The following is a 21,674-nucleotide window of genomic DNA, read 5'->3' as shown; positions in this document are numbered from 1 at the left end:
CACACACACACACACACACACTGCCCCCAGCCCTCTGCTGTGGCCTTGACTCTAGGAGGAAAACAAGACATACTGAATGAAATATTTTACTAAGTGCTCAGTCTGTGCCTCCTGCATGGGTGGAGGGGTGAGGAGAGCGAGACTCCCAGCCTCTACAAGGCTACACCCAGGCTCCCCCGGACCCTGACAGATGCAACCCTGGCTGGGCTTAGGACCCACCAGGCATCCTCTTACCTCAGAGCCCTCCCTACACTGAAGTTCAGAAGGAGCCCCCAGGCCGAAGGTGGGCCTTCTTCCCTAGTAAAGGCAGATAGGAAAAGCCTCAGGTTTGAAGCCTCTTTAATTTGTGCCTCAGAATCAGTCTGGTGCCCCTGGCATCAGAGAAGAGGGTTAAGAGGAACAGTTTCTCTTTTTTCTTTTCTCCCATCCCTTTTGTGTTCCTTCTGCACCTCACTGGCTGAGCCAGGAAGGCCGGTCAGAGAGAACATGGACAAGGGTGTGCCATGGGCCCCTGCCCCTAGCAGGGTCTGTGCTTCTCTGGGTGGTGGGTAGGTGGGGCAGGGGAGAGCCGGGGGTTAGCACCATTGGATGAAGGGTTTTAGAATCAGCCCCTGGGTGGAGGCAAGTGGGACACACAACCACAGAGGGCTAGCAGCAGCTGGTGGGGAAGGGATGGGTGGTGGTGCCAGGGCCCTGGGCAACTCCCGTGTCCAGTCTAGTGTAGGATCTAGTGCTTGCCCCCAGCCCGATATGCCCCTCATTTGCCACGACAGCATGGAGGAGCCAGGCCTTGCCCAGGTCTGGGGGTCTACCTTGGGCACCCTCCCTGATCACTAATAAATGTCTTGGGGAAGGAGTCTCCAACCTCTGGCTGCCCAAATTGAAGCTGGGACCACCCTGAGACTTGGGAGGGGTGTGGGGGCTGGGGGAGCCGGGCACCCCGCTAAGTGCACTTGACGCTGAAATGCCGGGGTTGGGGAGGGGCTGGGCCCTGGGCGTGCTGGTTTGCGTTTGGAACAAAGCAGCAACACAGCACGTGGGGAGCTCAGCTGCCCCCAGGGGTGAAGAGCAGAAATGCAAAGGCTTCACGGGCAGTGTCCTGGAGTGGGGTCAGTGAGCAGAAAGTGGGGTCAGCCAGGAGCAAGGATGGGGACACTGCTCCTCTCAAGATTGGTCTCCCGCTCAGGACTGCCTGGCTCTGCTCTTGGACAGGCTTGGGCCCAGGGAAGAGGGCTGGGAGTCAGGATACAGCAAAGCTGGGGGACCGGGCATGCCAGCTGCCTCCAGAGCCTGGCCCGGAAAAGTACCCCATGTCCATGCCTAACCCCTCCTGGTCTGGTGCCTGGTGCGTCCCAATGCCCCTGAGGCAGTGCCTCTGGTCTCCAGCCACAGCACCGCGTGTGCACAGGCCAGGGCATCTCGCTCCGGGGTGGAGTTCGCGTGGAGTGGCCAAAGGCCGGACAGTGGCACTACTGCTCGGTCAGTGAGAGCCGCAGTATTCGCTCCAGTTCCTCCTCCTCCTGGCGCGCACGCCGCCGCCGCTCCTCCTGCTCCTGCGCCGACAACTCCATGGCCAGCCGCAGCTGCTCACTGTAGCTCCGGAACACGCGGCTACCAGGGCCCGGGCTGGGCCGAGGGCTGGGAACCACCGTGGGGATGGCGGGCTGACGCTGTGGCGTAGGTGGGGCGCTCCTGGGTGCAAGGAAGACACATCCAGGGCTTCGGGTGCAACTGCCGGTGAGCAGGCTGGTGAGCGAGTGTGGCGGCCCCAGTACAAAGCAGGCCAGCCACCCTCCAGTCACGGGTCACCTAGTTGTGGCAGATCTCAGTCCCTACAGAGCCCATCCCCCCAGTGGACAGCAGCCAGTGTATGTGGGCATATTCTAGAACCCTGGCTCCAACATCCTGCCTGGTGAGGGTCTGGAGGCCATACACCAGGCCCCTACAACCGGACACTTTTGGAGTACTGCTCACCCAACCCAGAGTCAGGAAAGGGTATGGTAGAAACCATCCTGATTCTAGTAGGGTCCCTGGTGAGGGTACCATGGTTCTTCTGGGCCAACAGGGGCTGCTCAGTGGGCAGTCCTAACCCACTGTGACAGGGTACTGGGGTACTTTGTGCATGGGGGGTAGGCATCTTCAAGTCCTGGCGGACACTGACCTGTCTGGTCGGCGACCCTCACAGGTCATAGGGTGAGTGCCTGGCTTGCTGTTGGTTAGCGCCTCCCAGATGGTGACCTGGAGGGAGAGGGCGTGAGCCAGTTGGCTATGGTGGCACCACAGTCGGTGGCCCAGTGCAGCTGCTGCGACGCACCTGGTCATACTCACTGCCTGCCTCGAGCAGGCTCTGCTGGATGGCAAACTGTAGAAGGTCGTCGTCATCGTCATGGGTCGCAGCCTCTCGCTGGCCGCCCAGCATGCTGTAGCCTCGTGGGGCCTCGAACAAGGTGGGAGAGATCTCGCATCCACGGCAGGAGGCTGAGGGCAGGCTGAGGTTACAGTGGCTCCCCAGGAAGGGGCAGCAAGGGCTGCGGTGACGGGGCTGGGAGGACGGGCTCAGAGGGGTGCAGGGCTCACTTGTGGAACTGGAGCTGCTGACACTGGAGGAGTCGCTGCCTGGGGAAGGGGTCTCGCTGCTGGGGCTGCCTCGAACCGAAGGTACAGGCTCATCGCAGCCATTGAGGTTCCCAAAGGTAATGCGGGCATTGAGGATATGAAAGATGGGGATTTCTGAGGATGAAGAAATCATCAGGTGCCACCACCCGCCCCTCACACCTTGGACCCCACTCTTCCTCATCTAAGCCCTGCCCTACCCCCAGCAGCCATGGGGAAGTGGGGATGGCTCTCACCAATCTTCACAGGGAAGCCAGGAGGCAGGCGCAGGCTAATGAAATCCCGGAGCTTGGCAAAAAGTGCATTGCTGACAGCCATGAGGTCAATGATGGGGGCCACCTGCTCACACAGGGACAGGGGATGCTCCTCACACAGCCACAGCTTGGCCTTGAACCTGCCCCCCAGGATCCCAAGGAGTGAGGGACAATGCAGAAGTGACGGCCTCCTAGAACTTTCTGGAGCCCTTGCCCCTGCCCCCCTTGCCCTGCCAACCCCTCCCCAGCACCAGCAGGGGGCCTCACTTCTGGGTCTTGGTGGTCAGTTCCATGGGACGGCCCATGTCACGGTTGCCAAGCTCAAAGTTGGGGTTGAAGTACTCTTCTGCGGTGATGGCAGTGGGGTTGGCTTGGCTCAGAGTCTGAGTGATCAGGGTCTGTACCACATGGGGAGGGGCTTGGCTCAGAGTCTGAGTGATCAGGGTCTGTACCACATGGGGAGGGGCTTGGCTCAGAGTCTGAGTGATCAGGGTCTGTACCACATGAGGTCTCAGTCTCTGACGCCAGGCCAGCCATTTGTATTACGGGCCCAGAGCTACCCCCCGCCCCTGGGGAACTGGCATGGTCTTAAGCACTGTGGAAAAGGGGTCTAAGCAGGACACCTCTCAGGCCTTCTCCTGAGTCACATCCATATCCTTCCACAGAGGGGCACCCCTGGCACATACTCACCCCATTTTGGGGGCCCCCGTGCTGCTCAGCAATTCCCAGGAAGGACTGCAGAGGTGTCTTGCAACCTATAAGAAATGTGGCATCTTGGAGGACATTGCAGCCCTCAGAAGTGACAGCACCCAAGCCCCAGGCAGGAGGACAGTTCCTGGGGGGCGAGGGAACTGCTTATCTACACCACACATCCAGGCCCCTTCATCTGAGGGGCACCGAGGACGCCGGGCGTAGGGGCCAGGACCACTGTAAGTACCGCTGGAATAAAAAGCAGGCTTGGGGCTCAGGATAAACGTCCCAAAGTGTCACTTGATGACACTGAACAAAAAACACCTGCTTTCGGTGAGCAGTTCTGGGGTACACATGTGTATGTGTGCATTTTCTTTCAGGCACTTCCATAGTCATTGTTCTCCTGTGAGGTAGGAATTATGTCTCTCCACTTTAGACAGACTAAACCATGCCCAGAACGTCAGGTGCAGCATCAACAGGCACAGAAAATCAGTGGCAGGGTCCCCTGACTTGCTGCCTCGGGCATGTCTCACTAGACTAGAGTGGCCAACAACGAGCACTCACGATAGGTCTCTCCTTTCCCAGATCCACTGCAGATATCAGTAATCAGTTCCTTCCCGTTGAGCCCAAATGTTGCCTTGCAATCATCTTGGCAGCTCTCTAGGCAGCCACTACCAACCATTAGGACTTGGCACTCGAATTGAAACCTATTGGCTTAAGTAAACTACCCTGGTTTTTGCTAGGATGTCAGAGGGAATACTGATGGAGGAGCTCAAGTGGGAGCTGGTCCTCACCTCCCCGCATGTGCCTCTGCCTCATTACCTTTGACCTTGCCCTTGTGCTGTTCTGAAAGATGCTCTGTGCGTGTCCGGGTGATGAGTTCCACATTGGATGCCCCATATACCTGGGGAAAGATGAAGGACTCAAACGTATAGGTCATCTGTACAAGTCATTAACCACCCCAAGCCTCCATCTGTCCCCTAAGGGCTTTCTGAACACTTCCTGCAAGGAAGGGTCTGGGGCACAGGAGGGGGGAGCTGTTGGCTCCAATCTCCAGGCCTTTGGGCAAGTAAATATATGAAGTCATTCATTCATTCTCTTATTCATTCAACAAACACTTTGTGGAGTCTTTATGGCACTGAGGCAGGCATCAGAGATACAGGGATGAACAAGCACAGCCCGACGTGTCCCCTGCCCTCTTGAGGCTCACAATTTAGTTGAAGAGACAAGAAAATGGACACTTATAACATAGTGTGAGAGATACATGACTTGGAGTGAGGAGCACAGGGTTGTGGGAACAAAAAGCCGAGACTTTGACCCAGCCTACAGAACGAAGGAAGACTTCCAGGAGGAAAATACAAACCCTATAGCATCTGTTAGTCCCTTTATTCAGCAGTGGCACCATGTAGCACTGGTGGGTGATGTGGGGGTCCCAGCGTGACTGACAGTCTTCTTAAAGGTATAGGCCTGGCTTTAGGGTAAGGCAGCCAGAGTCTGAACCTCAATTGTCATTTACAGTTGTGCGACCTTGTACCGGTCATTTAACCACACCAAGCCTCCATTTCCTTCTCCGCAAACGGGCCGATATCCTACTTCATAGAGTTGTTGTGAATATTAAATGGGATACCATGGAAAGGGTTCAATAAACATCTATAAAATGGGAATAATAGCAGTGGCCAGTTTGCTCAGTGGTTAGAGCGTTGGCCCATGGACCAGAGAGTCCCGGGTTCGGTTCCCGCTACGGGCATGTACCTCGGTTGTGGTTCATCCCCGGCCTCGGTTGGGGTCATGCGGGTGGCAACCAGTCGATGTGTCTCTCTCACATCGATGTCTCTCTCTCTCTTCCTCACTCTCTCCCTGCTGCTCTATCTGAAGATAAATGCAAAAATGTCCTCAGGTGAGGATAAAAATAAATTAAAAATAAAATAAAATAAACTGGGAATAATAATAGCACCAACCCAAAAGGGTTGTTAAGAGAATTAAATGAGCACACATGTGTGTATGTGTGTGTGATAAGTGAGTGTGTGTGTGTATATATACATACAAATAAAATGTCAGAACAGTGCACATGGATATAATAAGTGCTCAATAAACTCTGGCCGTTGCCTCTCAGTCTAGTGCCCTTCCTTCAATGCTGCATGGCCTCTGCACCTCCGAGGCTGAGAGAGGGTGTTTGGGAAACCCCAGCCCAGCTCCCTGTAGGCAAGAGTGTGGTGAGGTGAGTGTGGTGAGGTCTGGTACCAGGGAGCTATGGTCTCACCTTGGCTTCGTACCCATTCACCATTTCAGTCTTCTCACTACGCCAGCCCAGGATGCCTGTCTTGTTCCTGAGGAAGCAGAGCGGTCCAGATGAGAGGGCACCCCACCAGGCTGACTCCAGGCCATCAAGGCCATGCCCACTCACCTCTCAAAGGAGATGTTCTTAGTATCAAGCTGCGTGGTGACAACTGGTGCAGTGAGCCGGCTCAGTACCTGCTCCTCAGTGGGCTGGGCCGCAGCCAGCAGCAGCTCACGGTCCTGCCCGGCCAGCGCCAGAGTCTCCGTGTATACTACGCGGCGGTCATGATCAATCTCCATGACCACGGCACTTGTATCTGCCAGCCGTGGAACAGCACAGAGGTCAGGGGTGGCATGGAGCTATCTCCAGCTTCCCCACCCTTCCCACCTCCTGCCTGCCTGACCTTGGCCCCTGAAGACGAAGCTGCGGTTCCCTCGCTGCCATGTCATATGGTCAAAGCCCAGGAGTGTGGTGTCTACCCGCAAGTTCTGCCCACTCTTCCACACTTTGTAGGTGTCACTAGGGCAGATCTTGGACACCAGGGGTACTAGGTAGAAGGGAAGGTCAAAGGTGGCTTCGATTTGTCTGACCCACCCAACCTGGGCCACCTCAGGGCATGGGAGTCAGGAGTATGGCCAGGAAAGGCTAAGGGATAGATTGCTCCCCCAAGCCCTCACGCACAAACGAAGACCACAGTCACTCAGATATGAGCAATTTGAGGTCAGGGACAAGCATGTCTCAGCTACCACCAAATCCCTAATATCTCCCATCTGCTCATTCATTCACTCAATCTTTCACCCAATCTTCCAACAAATATTTATTCCACACTCGCTGTCTGCCAGGCACTGTGCCATCACTGGGGATATAACACTGGACAAGACAGGACCCTGCCCTCCTGGAGCTTACCTTCAAGCAAGGAATGCCAGGTGACAAACAAATGAGCAAATCATTACAAAGTGAAGGAAAGAATAACAATGGCATTGAGACAGTGTCTGAGGCCGTTTGTAAAGGCCTAGCTGGTGGCATTGAGCTGAAAACTAAAAGATGAGGAGCCACAGTAAGAGCTACGGGAAGAGTGCTCTAGGCAGGGGAGCAGCAAGTGCAAAAGCCCTGAGGTCCAAAGATGCCCGCATCGGCCCCTCTTACCCCAGCTAGTGAATTCCCATTTCATCTCCACGTAGAAGTCCTGGGCCTGGAGAATGACAAGGAGAGTGGCTAAGTCTGCGCTACAGACAGTGTGAGGGCTACAGTGAGGAGGCTAAGAGGCTGGCCCTCACCTTGCGCAGCTTCTCCAGGAGCACAGGGATGCCTGCCAGCCGCTTCACCACCCGCTGGTAGTCCCGGTACCTTAGCACCAGCTGTACCAGCTCCAGGTCCCGGGTACTCACAGCCTCCTGAAGCACTGGGAGAGGGGGAGGCAATGTCACAGGGCAGATGAGGATAGGATGCTGGGGAAACCCTGGCTGTGGAGCTGGGGTGAGCAGGGGTGCCCACCTGTCCAGCCGCTGCGATTCTCCCTGCCCACATCTGCACCATGTGCCAGGAGCACACGGGCACACTCGAGGTGCCCCAGTGTGGTGGCCAGGTGCAGCGGAGTCCGCCCACGGGGATCCAGTTGCTCGATGTCCACCTGGAGAAGGAGGTGAAGACGTAGCCCTGGTCACTTTAGAAGCAGCCCAGCTGAGCCCAATAGCCTCTAAGCAGGCAGCAACCACCTAGCCGCTCTGCCTTGCGCATCTCACAAAGCAATAAAAGAGACAGACACAATTAGCTGGGGTCAGGTGAGTGGAAGGGGGCTTGTGGGACAGGGCAGAAAGTAACAGGAAGGGAGGGCCTTCCTCCTTTCCTGTCCACCTAGGTCCCCTGACTAGGTCTACTCCTCCACGCCCAGAGGGCTGCCTACGAAGGTTAAGCCGGGGGCTGACAGGTGGTCTAGAGAGGCTGCTGGCCAAGGAGGCAGCTGAGACAAAACCTATCCTAGGGTCCAAGATCACATCAGGAAGGGCCAATAATTTAGATTATTGACATTATCACTGAGTGAGATTTAGCAACAGCTGCAGTAATACAGTCTAGGATTGAAAGAATATGTTCATGGTACAACTTCAAAACCAATGCCCTGTGCCTGTGGAACACTATGTATTTACATTTTTATAAATCCTGTTATTGTTTTGTGAATAGCATAATTATATTGCATGAGATTTTTGATGAGTGATAAAAGCAAAGCTTTGTTAAATATAAATATTTATATTTCAGGAGTCTAGGCCTTCTAGTTAAATACAGTGAACTGGCCCTGGCCAGTGTGGCTTAATTGGTTGGAGCATCCTCCCATGCACCCTGAAGGTCACGAGTTCAATTCCCGGTCAGGGCACATACCTGGGTTGTGGGTTTGATCCCAGGTCAGGGTATGTATGGGAGGCAACCAACCGACTGCATTGATGTTTCTCTCTCACATCAATGTTTTTCTCCCTTTCTCCCTCTCTAAAAACAAACAAACAAACAAACAATAAAAAAAAACAACAGCAAACTGACCACATGCATGTAACTCCTCCTCTTCTCCCCAAAACTTGATTAAAATGCCACTAAACCTTTCCCGGTGTAGCTTAGTGAATAGAGCGTCAGCCCTCAGACCAAAGGGTCATGGGTTTTATTCCTGGTCAAGGGCACGTACCTGGGTTGCATGTTCGATCCCTGGCCCTGGCTGGGGCACGTGCGGGAGGCAACCAATTGGTGTGTCTCTCTCACATTGATGTTTCTCTCTCTCTCTCTCCCTTCCTTTCTCTAAAAATCAGTGGAAAAACTATCCTTGGGTGAGGATTAAAACAAACAAACAAACAAATAAACAAAAATGCCAGAAGTCTTCTATAGCCAAGATACGGTAATTGAAGTTACCTTCCCACTATAAACAGAAAAAAACTATTTCTTCAAAATATATAAAATAGCCCTGGCTGGTTTGGGTCAGCAGTCAGAGCGTCAGCCCACAAACCCAAGGGTCACAGGTAGATTCCCAGTCAAGGGCACGTACCTGGGTTGCAGGTTTGATCCCTGGCCCTGGTCAGGGTCATGTGGGAGGCAACCAATTGGTGTGTCTCTCTCACATCAATGTTTCTCTCTCTCTCTCTCTCTCCCCCTTTCTCCCTTCCAATCTCTCTAAAAATCAATGGAAAAATATCCTCGGGTGAGAGGGAATATATATATAAAATAACTGTGTTCAGACATTAAACAACAACTGTGATCCTTGAAGCAAGAGAAACAAGGTGAGCCCTAAGACTTCCTGGATTTCTACCTGAAGAAATATTCCAGGCTGCAATTAAAGGAAGGGAATCCCCAGCAGAGCATGGTAATCTCACTCAGGAGTTGAGGAGACAGAGACAGGAGTTCAGAGAGGCCAGTGTAGCTAGAAGTTGCAGGGCAGAGTTCCAGTAAGGAGTAAGCTATGCAACAAAAGAGCTCCAGAAATCTGCATGGGGTCCCTTTGAGTCTCTGCTGAATACCAAACTTCATATGCGTAGAGTGAAACTCAACAAGACCAGACAGAAAAGGAACAATAAGTTGGTAAATTCTCACAGCTCACCCAGGGCAGGGAGACATTCAAGCTCCAACCTGCTGGAGAGTCCTTCTTGTTTACCCAAGGAGGGGGGCCTGAGAAGGGTTACGTCTCTGTCGTAAGGCTAAACTATCCCTACAGAAAAGGCTCAGCCATTCAAATAAAGATTAAAAAGTAACTTAAAAAGATTTGCAAGTAACTTAACTCTGTCTGCCAGAAGAAAGCCTAACAGGAAGACAACAAAATCCAAATGCTTAACATCACAATATTTACAATGTTCAACATCCAGTTAAAAATTACTAGACGTGCAAGCAGGAAAATAAGACCTGTAATTAAGAGAAAAATAATTTAATAGAAACATATTCAGAAATAATAAAGATGATTTATTAGTCATTATAGTCAAGAATTTAAAGAACATGAACACAATATTCAGGGGAAGGAAATGGGAACTAACAAGTACAATATCTAAAATGGAAAGTTTAGCTCTGGCCGGTTTGGCTCAGTGGTTACAGCGTTGGCCCGCAGACCAGAGAGTCCTGGGTTCGGTTCCCGCTAAGGGTGTGTACCTCAGTTGCAGTTTGTTCCCGGCCCCATGGGGTTGTATGGGTGTCGGCCAGTCGATGTGTCTCTCTCACGTTGATGTTTCTCTATCTCTTCCTCCCTCTCTCCTTCTCACTCTATCTGAAGATAAATGCAAAAATGTTCTCGGGTGAGGATTAAAAAAATAAAATAAAATAAAATGGAAAGTTCACTGGGTAAAATTGTTGATTAGATACTACAGAATAAAAAAAAAATCAGTGAACTTGAAGACACAGCAATAGAATACTACAAACTGAATCACAGAGGAGAAAAAGTACTGAAAAACATTCAAAGAACCTCAGCAATCTGTTCAACACTATAAGGCATTCTAACATATGTGTAATTGGAGTCCCAGAGGATAAGTAAAGAAATGGGGTTGATAAGACAAATTTAAAGAAATAATAGCCAACATTTTTCCAAATTTGATTTTTTAAAAACCACTGTAGTGGGATGAATGGTGGTAGCCCCCCTCCCCCCAAATATACGTCTACATCCTAAACTCCATAACCTCCTAACCTCCTATGAATGTGACCTTATTTGGAAAAAGGATCTTTGCAGATATAATTGCTAAGGATCTCAAGATGAAATCAGCCTGGATTATCCAAGTGGGCCCTAAATCCAGTGATGTGTCTTTATAAGACCCAGAGGAAAGATACACAGAGAGGAGAAGTGCCGCGTGAAGGTGGAGGCAGAGCAGAGTTATGCAGCCGTAAGCCAAGGGATGCTTAGAGCTACCAGAAGCTGGAAGAGGAAGAATTCTCCCCTAGAATGTTTGGAGGGAGTGGGGTCCTGCTGACACCTTCAGTTTGAATTTCCAACCTATAAAATTCTGAAAGAATAATTTTTTGGTTGTTGTTGGTCCTCACCCAAGGATATTTTCCCACTGATTTCTAGATAGAGTGGAAGGGATGGAAGGGGAGAGAGAAAGAGAGAGAGAGAAGGAGAGAGAGAATCATCTATGTGAGAGAGAAACATCAATCAGCTGCCTCCTGCCCATCCCCCACCAGGGATCAAGCCTGCAACCTGGGCATGTGTCCTGATGGGGAATCGAACTGGGACCTCACAGTACATGGGACGACACTCAGTCCACTGAGTTCCACAGGATGGGCAAGAATACTTTTTTTGAAAGATTTTTTTAGATTGAATTTTAGAGAGAGAGAAAGGGAGAGAAACATTGATGTGAGAGTGAAACATTAATCAGCTGCCTTCTGCACACTCCCTACCAGGGATCGAGCCTGCAATCCCAGCATGTGCCCTGACCAGGAATCAAACTGGCAACTTTTGGTGCACGGGACAGTGCCCAACAAACTGAGGCGCAGCAGCCAGGGTGAGAATAAATTTTGTTTTAACTCATCCAATCTGTGCTAATTTGTTGTGGGAACGAATACAATAATAAATTCATAGAATCAAAACACTCAAAGAATCCCAAGACAAACATCAAGAAAAATACACCAAACAATAAAAATTTTAAAAAGGGCGAGGCCCGGGCCAGTGTGGCTCAGTAGATTGAGCCTCATCCCATGGACTGGGAGGTCCTGGTTTGATTCTTAGTCGGGGCGCATGCACAGGTTGTGGGCTCCATCCCCAGTAGGGACTGTGTGTGGGGGGCAGCCAATCGATGTTTCTCTCTCACATCAATGTTTCTATCTCTCTCTCCCTTCCTCCCTCTCTAAAAAATCAATAAAAACATATTTTTTTAAAAGAGTAGTGCAGAGAAAAAATAAAACTACACCAAAGCTCATCAAAACCAAATGCTGAAAACTGGTGATAAAAAGGGAAATCTTAAAAGCATTTTGAAAAATGACACACTATGTGTGAAAGAACAAACATAGGAAATATTACATACTTCTCACCAGAACCCATGCAAGCTGGAAGACAATAGCAAAAAAATCTTTAAAGTGCTAGGGGAAAAATGTCAAACTAGAATTCTATATCCTGTAAAAAAAAAGTATCCTTCAAAAATAAAGGGGAAATAAAGTTTCATAGACAAACAAAAGCTAAGAGAATTTGTCACCGAAGACATTCAAGAAATGTTAAAGAAAGTTATTCAGGTGGAAGGGAAATAATACCAGATGGAAATTTAGGTCTATACAAAGAAATGAAGAATGCCCCAAATGGTAAATTTGTGACTAAGTATAAGACTGTCAATAAAATATTTAAAACCCACAAGAATAAAGAGAAGAGATGTCAGCAGATGAGAAATCTCAGCACATCTTTAGAACATGGAAAGTGGCTGGGGCATTACTGACAGGGTACCAACCCAAGCACTCACAGAGGGAGCCTCAGAGAGGAGCAAGCCAGATCACCCCTAGCACCCTTGAACACGCAGGCAGTGGACACAGCAGAAATGGGAGTGAGGCTCAGAGATGAATACAGGGGGTCTGGTTAAAATCCAGAACCCCTGGCCCAGCCGGTGTGGCTCAGTGGTTGAGCACTGACCCATGCACCAAAAGGCCGCCAGTTCAATTCTCAGTTGGGGCACATGCCCAGGTTGTGGGCCCAATCCCCAGTGGGGGGCATGCAGGAAGCAGTCAATCGATGTTCTCTCTCATCGATGTTCTCTCTCTCTCTCTCTCCTTTCCTCCCTCTCTAAAAAAATGAATAAAGAAAAAAAATCCAAAAAATACATCAGAACCCCTGGCCCCCTCTCCATTCTTGTAATGCTAGGAGATGCCCCCTTCCCCTCCACAGGATGCCCGGGGGTTATTCTCTGTGGAGATTGAGCCTGAGATGCACTGGACTCAGGGACATTGGCCTTAGGATGAGATTACGGTGAGCTGGAAACTGGTGAAAGCCCAGGCCCTTCCCTGCCTCAGGTCCCGACTCACTGGCAGCCGGACTACCCCAACCCACCCCTGGCAGGAGAACGGAGAAACTAGAGGCACCAAAGACCTCTGGGTACAGGCATTTGTGAATCCTTCGGTAAGCAGGCCAGCTTGCCACCCAATCATCTGACAGTAGCACCCAAGCACCAGTAAGCTCCACAGCCCCATTCTTTTTTTTTTTTTTTAGAGGGGGAGAAGGTGAGAGGGAAAAAGAGAGAGAGAGAAACATTAATTTGTTGTTGCACGTATTTATACATTCATTGGTTGTTTCTTTTGTTGTTGTTAATCCTCACCTGAGGACACTTTTTCCATTGGCTTTTTTAGAGAGAGTGAAAGTGGAGGGGAGAGGGAGAAAGAGAAACATCCATGTAAGAGAGAAACATCAATGTGAGACAGACACATCAATTGCTTGCCTCCTGCACGATCAAACCTGCAACCCAGGTTTGTGCTCTTGACCAGAAATCGAACCCAAGACCCTTCAGTGCATGGGCTGATGCTCTAACCACTGGGAACACCGGCCAGGGCATTGGTTGATTCTTGTATGTGCCCTGACCAGTGATCGAACCCGAAACCTTGGCATATCGGGACGACGCTCTAACCAACTAAGCTACCAGGCCAGGGCGCCCCATTCTTAAAATTATGCCCCAAGAGCCAGGAATGACTGGACATTTGAAGAAAGCTATTAACATAAAAGACACAAAAATATGCAAACGGATTCTAAAAATCCAGAGGAAACACTGTCAACGCAGGAAACAGAAGAAAACTTTTTTGGAGGAAAACAGTAACTTATATCCTCAGAAAAATATGAAAAGATCATTGTACTCATGAAGCAGAATGGGACATCCTGACCTCCCATGACTTCTTTCCCTTGCTTTCTTCGCCCCGCCATTCCTGGACTGCTGCTCCTGCCCCAGTTCTCCCCTCACAGGAAACAGGACCTCGATTCACTCCCTTTTCAGGTTAAAAAAACTTTGGAACTGTCTTTATCGCTTCCTTTTCTTTCACCTTTCATATCGAATCCATCAGCAAAACTGGACCGTATAGGCTCTACCTTCAAAACAGATTCAGGGTCTTCTCAGTTTCATCACCTCAGACTTCTGTCCTGTCGTAGGCACCCCATCTCTCCCCTGGTGGCCTAGATGCCTCCCCACTGGTCTCTTCACTGCTCCCTGACTCCTTCCTTAGGTCTATTCTCCACATGGTCCAACGCAGCTACCGCCATCCTGCGAAATGTTCCCCAAGTCCTTTAGCTCAAAACCTGCACGTGGCTTCTCATCCCACAGCCCTGGATGTCTCCTTGAATTCACGCGCTCTCCAAACTCTCCTCCAAACCCCACTCCCACACATTGGCTTTCCCTGCACCCATCTCTTCCTGAACACCCTAAATAACCACTTCACTCAGGTCGCCATTCAAATGTCACCTCCTTAGAAAGGCCTGCCCCTCTTACATGACAACCCTCTTACATGACAGGTGCTATTTATCTAGCGATTGCCCTATATCTTGCATTAGTTCTCTTTCAACATTAAATTGCCTGTCTGTTTTCTCACTGTCTCCCTGACCTAAACTGTAAGCCCCACAAAGAGATGGTCCCTCTGTTTTGTTCAGTGCTGGATCCTCAGTCCCTAGACAGTGCCTGGCACATAACTGGTGCTAAATAAACACTTGTGAAACAACTGCATGTATGACTATATTTAAGGGACGTGGGGAGGGGAAGGCAATAAAGTGTAAAATGATAAACCACGCCCTGGCCGGTTTGGCTCAGCGGTTGGAGCATCCGCCTGCGGTCTGGAGAGACCCGGGTTCGGTTCCCGCTAAGGGCATGTACCTCGGTTGCAGTTTGTCCCCGGCCCTGGTTGGTCATACGGGTGGCAGCCACTCGATGTGTCCCTTTCACGTTCGATGTTTCTCTCACTCTCTCTTCCTCTCTCTCCCTCCCACTCTATCTGTACAAAAAATGGAAAAATGTCCTCGGGTGAGGATAAAAAAAAATAAAAAATAAAAAAAGATAAACCACGGAGTTGTAGAAATATGTTGTTTATATTTGTGGAGGTAAGTAACACTACAGCCTAGAGTTCAAAGTAGCCGCCTCTGGGGAATGAGATGGGGGGGGGGGTGAGGACTGCTGCTTTTCATTATAAGCTTTCTAGCGACAGTTACATACTTTAAAACATGAGTATGGACTCCTTTATCAAAAATAAAGCATTTTAAATAATGTAAATTATTTATATAGTTTTTATAACGCTGTGTTGGCATTTCTTCGTTTTTAAATTATACCAGGAGCCTCAAAACAAAGTGTACCTGGCCCTTGTGGCCCTCTGAGCTGTGACTTAGAAACGTGAGCGGCCCTCCTGCTGCTCCTCCACACCAGCTCCCCACAGAGGAAGAGAGCACTATTTATGCTTTGCCTGTCACCAGTTGGGCGAGGACCCTCAGGGAAGCACCCTGGGTGGGTCCTGAGCCCTGGGGTGGGAGTGGTGGAGGACCCGGGGCAGTCAGGAAGCCTTACCATGGGGCTGCAGCTGAGCCATCTCACCAGCTCTGCCCCAGTTGCTGCTGCTGCTAACAAGGCCCTAGGGAGCTAGCAGGGCACCCTGCCTGGCCCCAGGGCTCCAGATGCTGCCTGCCACCCATCCCCTCAGGTGCCTCAGCTCCAGGCTCCAGAGAGAGAGGCCGGCACTGCCTGCAGGGCAGCTGGTGTCCCTCCTCACCTCCCACACCCCCCCAACCCCGCTTCTCAAGAGATTTACCCACAACCCTCCTCAGGGTCCCCAGGGCACAGCTGTTTTCCAGGGCCAACGTGGGCCTTGCATACACCCAGCCAAGCCCCAGAGAAGCTTCCTCTCCTGACAAAGCAGGGCCTACAGTGGAGGTGGCGCCTTACCCTGGCCCCAGGTGGGAGAATTCATTTCCTCAACAAGGTCTGAAGCTATTTAATTGTTGGAATGAAAAAGTTTCCCATGAAACCCAACACCCAGCCCTCCCCACCAAGGGAATGGAAACTCTGCAACCCAGCAGCCCTCAGCAGGAGTCAAAAGCCGGGGTCTTTCCAGCTTAAGAGCTGGGCTCCCTGAGAGGCCCCCTGCTTCCACTCAGGTGCATACATGCACATGCACGTACCATAAGGATACACACTCATGCTCCTCCTGTCTCCACACTCACAGTACGTGTGCACCCACAGTGTGCAAGCACATGCGTGTCCAGCTGCCCTCTGGCTCTACAGGTGTCTACTCATGTGTAACACATGACGACTGCAGCATATTAACACATGCACACCCCTCACACCCACCTGCACTGGCAGGGCATATTTTCAAACTTGTTTAGCATTAGCAGAATCCTTTTGTTAGGTGAAATCTTACAAGGACACACCAAATGTATAGACCAAATATGGGTGCTGGAGAAGGGAGACAGGCCCAGAGTGTGAGGCCTTGCCTACTCAGCCTTTGTCTCTTTTCCCTGGCCCCCTCCCTCCTCCAGCCCCAGGGGGGACAGCTAGTCTGGTGTGGTCACTGCTTCTCAGCTCTCCCACCCAACCATAAAGTGTAGGGACAGGTATGCCTGAGTCACTCAAAGGGAGGGAGGCAGGATGCTTCCTCAAGCTGAGTTGAGTAGGCAGGGGTGGCACCTGCTAACTCTCCCTCCACCCTACCTCCTCCATCCTGTCCCACACAGCCCCTCCCCTCAACCCAAACACATTGATTTTTGGTTTCTGGGGTTTGTGGCTCCCTCCCCTGAGTTTCCCAACTCACCAGCTGTGGTGACAGCCCACACCTGAACTGCTCACTTTAGGGGAAGGGGAGTCACAGGTGCTCTTGAACACAATAGGTGCCTTGGGTTGGGCATCCAGGGGCCCCACAATCCCATCTTCCCTGCCTCTAGGTCAGAAGGGGAAAAGCAGGAAGGAAGACCATGGTGGAGGCAGCCTCGGGAAGAAAGATGTTTCCCTCGGACCACAGTCTGGCCCTTTCCAGAGTGGCTGCTGCCAGGGGAAGAATCCTGCTCCCCTCGGCCCTCCCACAGGCAGCTATACAATCTAACCTCCACCTCCCACCCCCAGGGAACACCAGAGACTTGTGACTCCAGAACCAGGGCCATGGCCAGCTGGCTGTGCCAACCTCAGTGCTTTGCCAGCCAAGAGGGACCTGATGCACCCTCTGGTCTACAACTCCAGCCCCCTCCCAACCTGGCAGGGCATATGCAAGGCAGGAAACAGGGCACCCAGCAACCATGTACTGCTGGGCGCCAGCTAGGGGTGGTCATGGACCCTTCCCTTCACCAAAAACACCTGCTCAGCACCTCCCATCTCCCTCCCATTCCCTGCTTACAGCCCCCAAAACTGCTGGGGGAAGGGGCTGAGCAAAGTCCATGAAGTTGCTCTGAAGCCTGCCATACCATCCCCCTCCTCAGGCAGACAGCACTGCCAAGCCTGCCCACAGGAGGGCCTCTGCAGGGCTTTCTTGGAGTGAATAAGCAGCAGCTATGCCAAGTGAAGATCAGGGAAACCCAGCTGCTTTGCTAGAGGAAAGCCTGGCTGTTTTCTGTGACAGTTGGTGCCAGGAGAACCAGAGGTCAGGGGCCCCCAGCTGGAATACCAGGAGTCTATGATGATTTTATGATATGCAGTGGCTGCCCCCAGGCCCATCCCCTGCAGAAAATGGCAGGATTGGGCACCTTCAGCTCTCCCTGGGAGCCTGAGGCCCTGGGCGCTGAGCAGTGCACATTTGGATGCAAGTGTCATTCTGGGTCAGTCCTGGAGATAAGATACAGCCAGGAGCCTCTCCCACCCAGATTCCCCTTCTTGGCATGCCCAGAGTGAAGGAGAGGACTGGCCTAATTCCTTTGTGGCTGAACAAGGGTTAACCTCAACCAGTGCCCTATATTCCCCCTGGCCTGGATCAGAGCAAGTGGTGTCCATTTCAAGGAGACAGTAACTCACCAGGGGAGGGTGTGGGGTGGGGCATTGAGAGAGTGGGGATGGGGTGAACCTGGTGCCTGGTTTCTGTGGCAGCCTGAGGGAAGGAAAAGAGGAACACGTTCAGCAGCCCCAAAGCACTCCTACCTGCAGCAGGTTCCAGTGCTCACTACCCCAACCTCACCCCAGTAAGAAAGCTGTTGAACTGAGGACAATCAATCAGAGAGGCCTGGGTTAAAGAGCCTTTTCTTCTAGGGGATTTTGCCTCTCCCAAATCTGCAAGAAAAAGACCATCCAGCAAAGGAGTGCGACTAAGGTATTCTAGAGATTCAGCCACTAGCCTTCTGTCTAACAATCGTTCAACTTACCATCCCTCAACCATCCCATCAGGAAGTTCCTCTCAGATCAGTCTTAAATCTCTCCATCTGTAAAACTCTCCTCTGTCAGAGACTTGTCTTCTTTTGTCCTCAGGGGACAAAAGCAGAGAAGAGAAAGAAGAGACTGGACTGTCTAGCTCAGCAGCCTGCACATCACACTGTACTTCCCTGTTTACACTCGCATCACCAGAACAGGATCTCCTTGAGGGCAGGGATTGTTTATCTTTGTTCCCCAGGAACTAATATTCTGACCTCGATTCCTTTACCAAGCCTCTATGGCTGAAAACCACTTCCTTGATGATGGACAAATAGAGACACAGTCTTAGGAGCAACTTGGAGCATCCTTGTGTGAGCAGAGGTAGAATGGAAGTGGACACCCTAACCAGCCCAGAGACTTGGAGGCTCTGGTCACCCCAATATTTCCTGGGAGTGCTATGCAGAGATGGTGCTGTGCTGGCCTGGGGACTCAGTGGTAGACTTCAGAGACACACTTTAACCCTCACCTGCTTCACTGTCTGGTGATGTCCTCCTCTTTCCCTGGGAAGCAGACAGCTGTGTGACTCAGGAAGTGGCCCTCAAAGGGGGCAACTCCTGAGCAAACCATTCCCAGCCCATGGCCCCAGGTGTCTTAGACCCCAGTCAAGTCTGTAGGCCTCAACCTGAGGCAACTGGGGACCGACTGGGCCTATCTCTGGCTCCTGCTTCCCCACCATGGAGAGTGAGTGGTGGCCTGGGGGCCAAGGGTGGAGTTGGGAACTACCTGTGACCTGTGCACGCCTTGGTCCTGAAGAATGGCCAAGAGACCTCTTCTACTTGGAGGCCATTGTCCAGCCAAAGCTGCCTGACCCATCAGTTCCCACTGACTAGCAGGAACAAGGAAGCCTGCTGTGTGTGTAGAACCTATGATCTTTCTTGTGGCCAGTGGCTCTTAGCTTCCTCAGAGACTAGAAGCCAGGCCCCAGCACCAGCAGGCAGGAGAGCGCCTTTCAGCACCTGGACAAGGCCCTCAGGGCTTACCCAAGAGGGTCTCTCTTTTCTCCACTCCCCATTCCTGAGCCGGCTCTGGGGTCTGAGGGATCCAAGGGCTCTGCCCAGTTTGAGAAAACAGAAGCACTCACCGTGAGGGCCGAGGGCACTGGGTGGGGCTGGGATGCTTGGGAGTTTCACACAGCTTATTCTCTGATTCCTGACTTGTGACCCCCACCCGGCCCGCCCCAGGCCTTGCCCATCTCCGCACACTCAACCTGGAGGTGTCGCTCCGCTGAGAGGGGAGGATTTTCCCACCACATGGAACACAGACTGAGACGGCAGCCCCTCCCGAAGCCCTCACAGCCTCGGCGAAGGAGGAGGACAGTATCCCCGTCCCCAATCTGAGAAGGTCTGGGACACGTGTGGGGCTTCAGTCCCAGCCAGAGGGTCGCGGGGCTGTTCCCACCACCCTCTCCCGGTCAACGTGCACAATCGCCGCGGCTTGAACAAAGAAGCGCCGCAAACTCGCCTGGGAGGCGGGACAGTCCGCGCCGCGCCCCCTCCCCACGCCAGGCGGGCGTGCCCGGCCGTGGGGTCCCTGCGGCGACCCGACGGCGCTCTTACCTGGCCCGCGCGGACCTCTTTTTCCAGCTCACGGTGGCGGTTGTGCCACACCAGGTAGTGCAGCGGGTACTTGCCCTCGGGCCCCTTCCTGGCGGAGGCGTTGGCGGGGATCATCGTCTGCTCCTCATGCCGGGGCCGCGGCGCCCGGCTCGGGAAGGGGGACGGCGCCGGAGCCGGGGCCCGGGGCCGTGGGGCGGGGGGCCGGCGCTGCCTGCTCGCAAGGCTGCAGCTCGGGCATGTGCGAGCGGCGCCGGCGGGCGGGGGCGGCGCGCCCGGCGCGAGGCGAGCGGCGCGGGCCGCGGGCGTCCTCGCGAGGCAGCGGCGGCGACGGCGGGCGGCGCGGAGAGGCCCCCACCCGCCGGGAGAGGGAGCAGGCACTCGGTACCGCGCGGACTCGCGCCTCGATTTCCACACCCCCGCACACAAAGACGCCTCTTGGATAAGCGAGCAGGCGCCCGCAGCGGGCGCGGGGGTGCACGGGGCGCGGGACCCCGGGGACGCCGTCGTCGCCGCAGGGACGCGCTCCTGCAGCCCCCAGCTTCCCGCAGCCGCATAGCCCGGCCCTCAGCCCGAGCGGCAGGAGAGGGATGCGGAGTTGCAGGAGAGAGGAGGGGGACGCGGATGCCCTGAGCACAGCGTGTTATAACTCGGCCCCGCGGCATTATGGGGCTTGTAGTCCACCTCGTGGATCTGGGGGTGGCGAGTGGCGGGGGAGCATCCGGCACTGCCCACCTCATCTTATGAAAGCGTGGGGGAAGGAGTCAGGCCTGGCTGAAACAGAGGCAGCGTCCTGACGCTAGGTCGGCTGGAACACAACCCCACCCACTGGCATTTTGCTTTTTGCTGTGCAGGGAGGGGGCTACAGATATCGTTTAAGCATGGGGGGAGGTGTGGCCTTCAGGATTGAGCTGGGGTCCCAGGAAAACGTGAGAAGGGATCCATATTCCCAGAAAAGTGACTGATGAGGACTCCTCAGAAAGATGAGGGGCATTAGTACCAAGGGTCATTGGAGCGGCCAGGGGTCTGGCACCTGACATTACGTAGGAGTCTTCCCTACCCTTTTATAAAATTAAACTCTATCCTCCACACTTGACATTGGAATGTCCAGTAAGACTGGGAGGACCGTCGCCCTTCCCCATACGCTGTCCTCTTCAAGGACCAGAGTGGGGCCGGGCAGAGAAAGCAGCAGGTGGCAGCTCCCTACCTCCACCCCGTGTGGTCTCCTCAGGAGAGGAAGTGACTAATTCCAGAGACTGTTCCCATCCTAAATAACCCCAGGGCAGAGATTCTTCCAGAAGGATCCCTGCAGATGCTGTGGTAAAAATGGATTTGGCCTCTGAGGCCATTTATTGCAAGGGCGGGAAGGACCTAGAGGCTTGGTCCAGTCCCTGGAGGGAGGAGGGAGTGGGATGTTAGAGAGACCTGAGTTAGAATTCCTCCTTATCAATAGCCTGACCTTAAGCAAATTGTTTCAATATTCTGGTTTCTCAGACCACTCACCTCTAAAATGAGACTGGAAACTCCCTCCTAGGGTGAGCTAAGGATAGTAACTGCACTGGAAACGACGCATCCCTCCCCCATCCGAGCACACTGAGACAGGTGATGGAGACCAGGCATAATGCCTTGGTAGACCCACCTCAGAACCAGACAGGAATAAGGAATTCCACACCAGCCCTACTTAGAACAATCCAAGAAGTGTTTGTGTGGGAGGTGCTAGCAAAAGCTTGCAAACTCTCCGCGCCTCTCTCAGGTTTCTTTGTGTGGTCTCCTCTCCTTCCTCCTCCACACCCTGCGGTGCCAGGCCCGGGCGGGCGGGGAAGGATGAGGGATGAGTGGACGGCCTCGCCCGGTTCCAGCCTGGGAGGAGCCAGCTGGCGTCTCTGGCAGCGGGGAACCACTGCCCACCTCTACCACGAGGGGTCAGCAGAGTGTTGTGGCTGCAGACCGAGTTGAGGAGGGGGCTGGAGAAGGGGAGGGACTGCTAGGAGTGGCCGAGAGAATGCCTGTACAT

At 52.8% G+C, this 21,674-nt stretch overlaps 1 protein-coding gene across 2 annotated transcripts; it reads right to left on the bottom strand.

Annotated features, from left to right (window-relative positions):
- On the bottom strand, positions 1-20,256 carry ANKRD13B (ankyrin repeat domain 13B). Of its 2 annotated transcripts, none has more exons than XM_036269367.1 (15): positions 19,664-20,256; positions 7,330-7,465; positions 7,113-7,237; positions 6,982-7,027; positions 6,239-6,382; positions 5,962-6,151; positions 5,818-5,884; positions 4,380-4,461; positions 3,558-3,622; positions 3,135-3,265; positions 2,850-3,007; positions 2,578-2,730; positions 2,315-2,478; positions 2,162-2,238; positions 1-1,692 (listed from the first exon to the last, which is right to left on the bottom strand). In XM_036269367.1, exons 1-15 carry the CDS (start codon positions 19,775-19,777, stop codon positions 1,470-1,472), a joined length of 1,875 nt encoding a protein of 624 aa, XP_036125260.1. In that variant the 5' UTR covers positions 19,778-20,256; the 3' UTR covers positions 1-1,469. The 2 variants fall into 2 exon arrangements, with proteins under 2 accessions (XP_036125260.1, XP_036125259.1); XM_036269366.1 differs by having other exon boundaries at positions 1,470-1,731; positions 19,664-19,777.
- Positions 20,257-21,674: the final 1,418 nt, after the last annotated feature.

Source organism: Molossus molossus, unplaced genomic scaffold, assembly GCF_014108415.1.
Source record: "Molossus molossus isolate mMolMol1 unplaced genomic scaffold, mMolMol1.p scaffold_m16_p_19, whole genome shotgun sequence".
NCBI lineage: Eukaryota > Metazoa > Chordata > Mammalia > Chiroptera > Molossidae > Molossus > Molossus molossus.
Note: the sequence above shows the minus strand (reverse complement) of the source record. Positions and strands in the feature narration are given on the sequence as shown.

What these genes read in the sequence shown, in the direction of transcription:
- ANKRD13B (XM_036269366.1), bottom strand. Translation starts at nt 19,777, where the DNA reads ATGATCCCCGCCAACGCCTCCGCCAGGAAGGGGCCCGAGGGCAAGTAC. An exon ending in ACGGGGGCCCCCAAAATGGG is followed by an intron (nt 3,266 to 3,557) that starts GTGAGTATGTGC and finishes CATGTGGTACAG; the next exon opens with ACCCTGATCACTCAGACTCT. An exon ending in CAGCAGCTCCAGTTCCACAA is followed by an intron (nt 2,479 to 2,577) that starts GTGAGCCCTGCA and finishes GCCTGCCCTCAG; the next exon opens with CCTCCTGCCGTGGATGCGAG.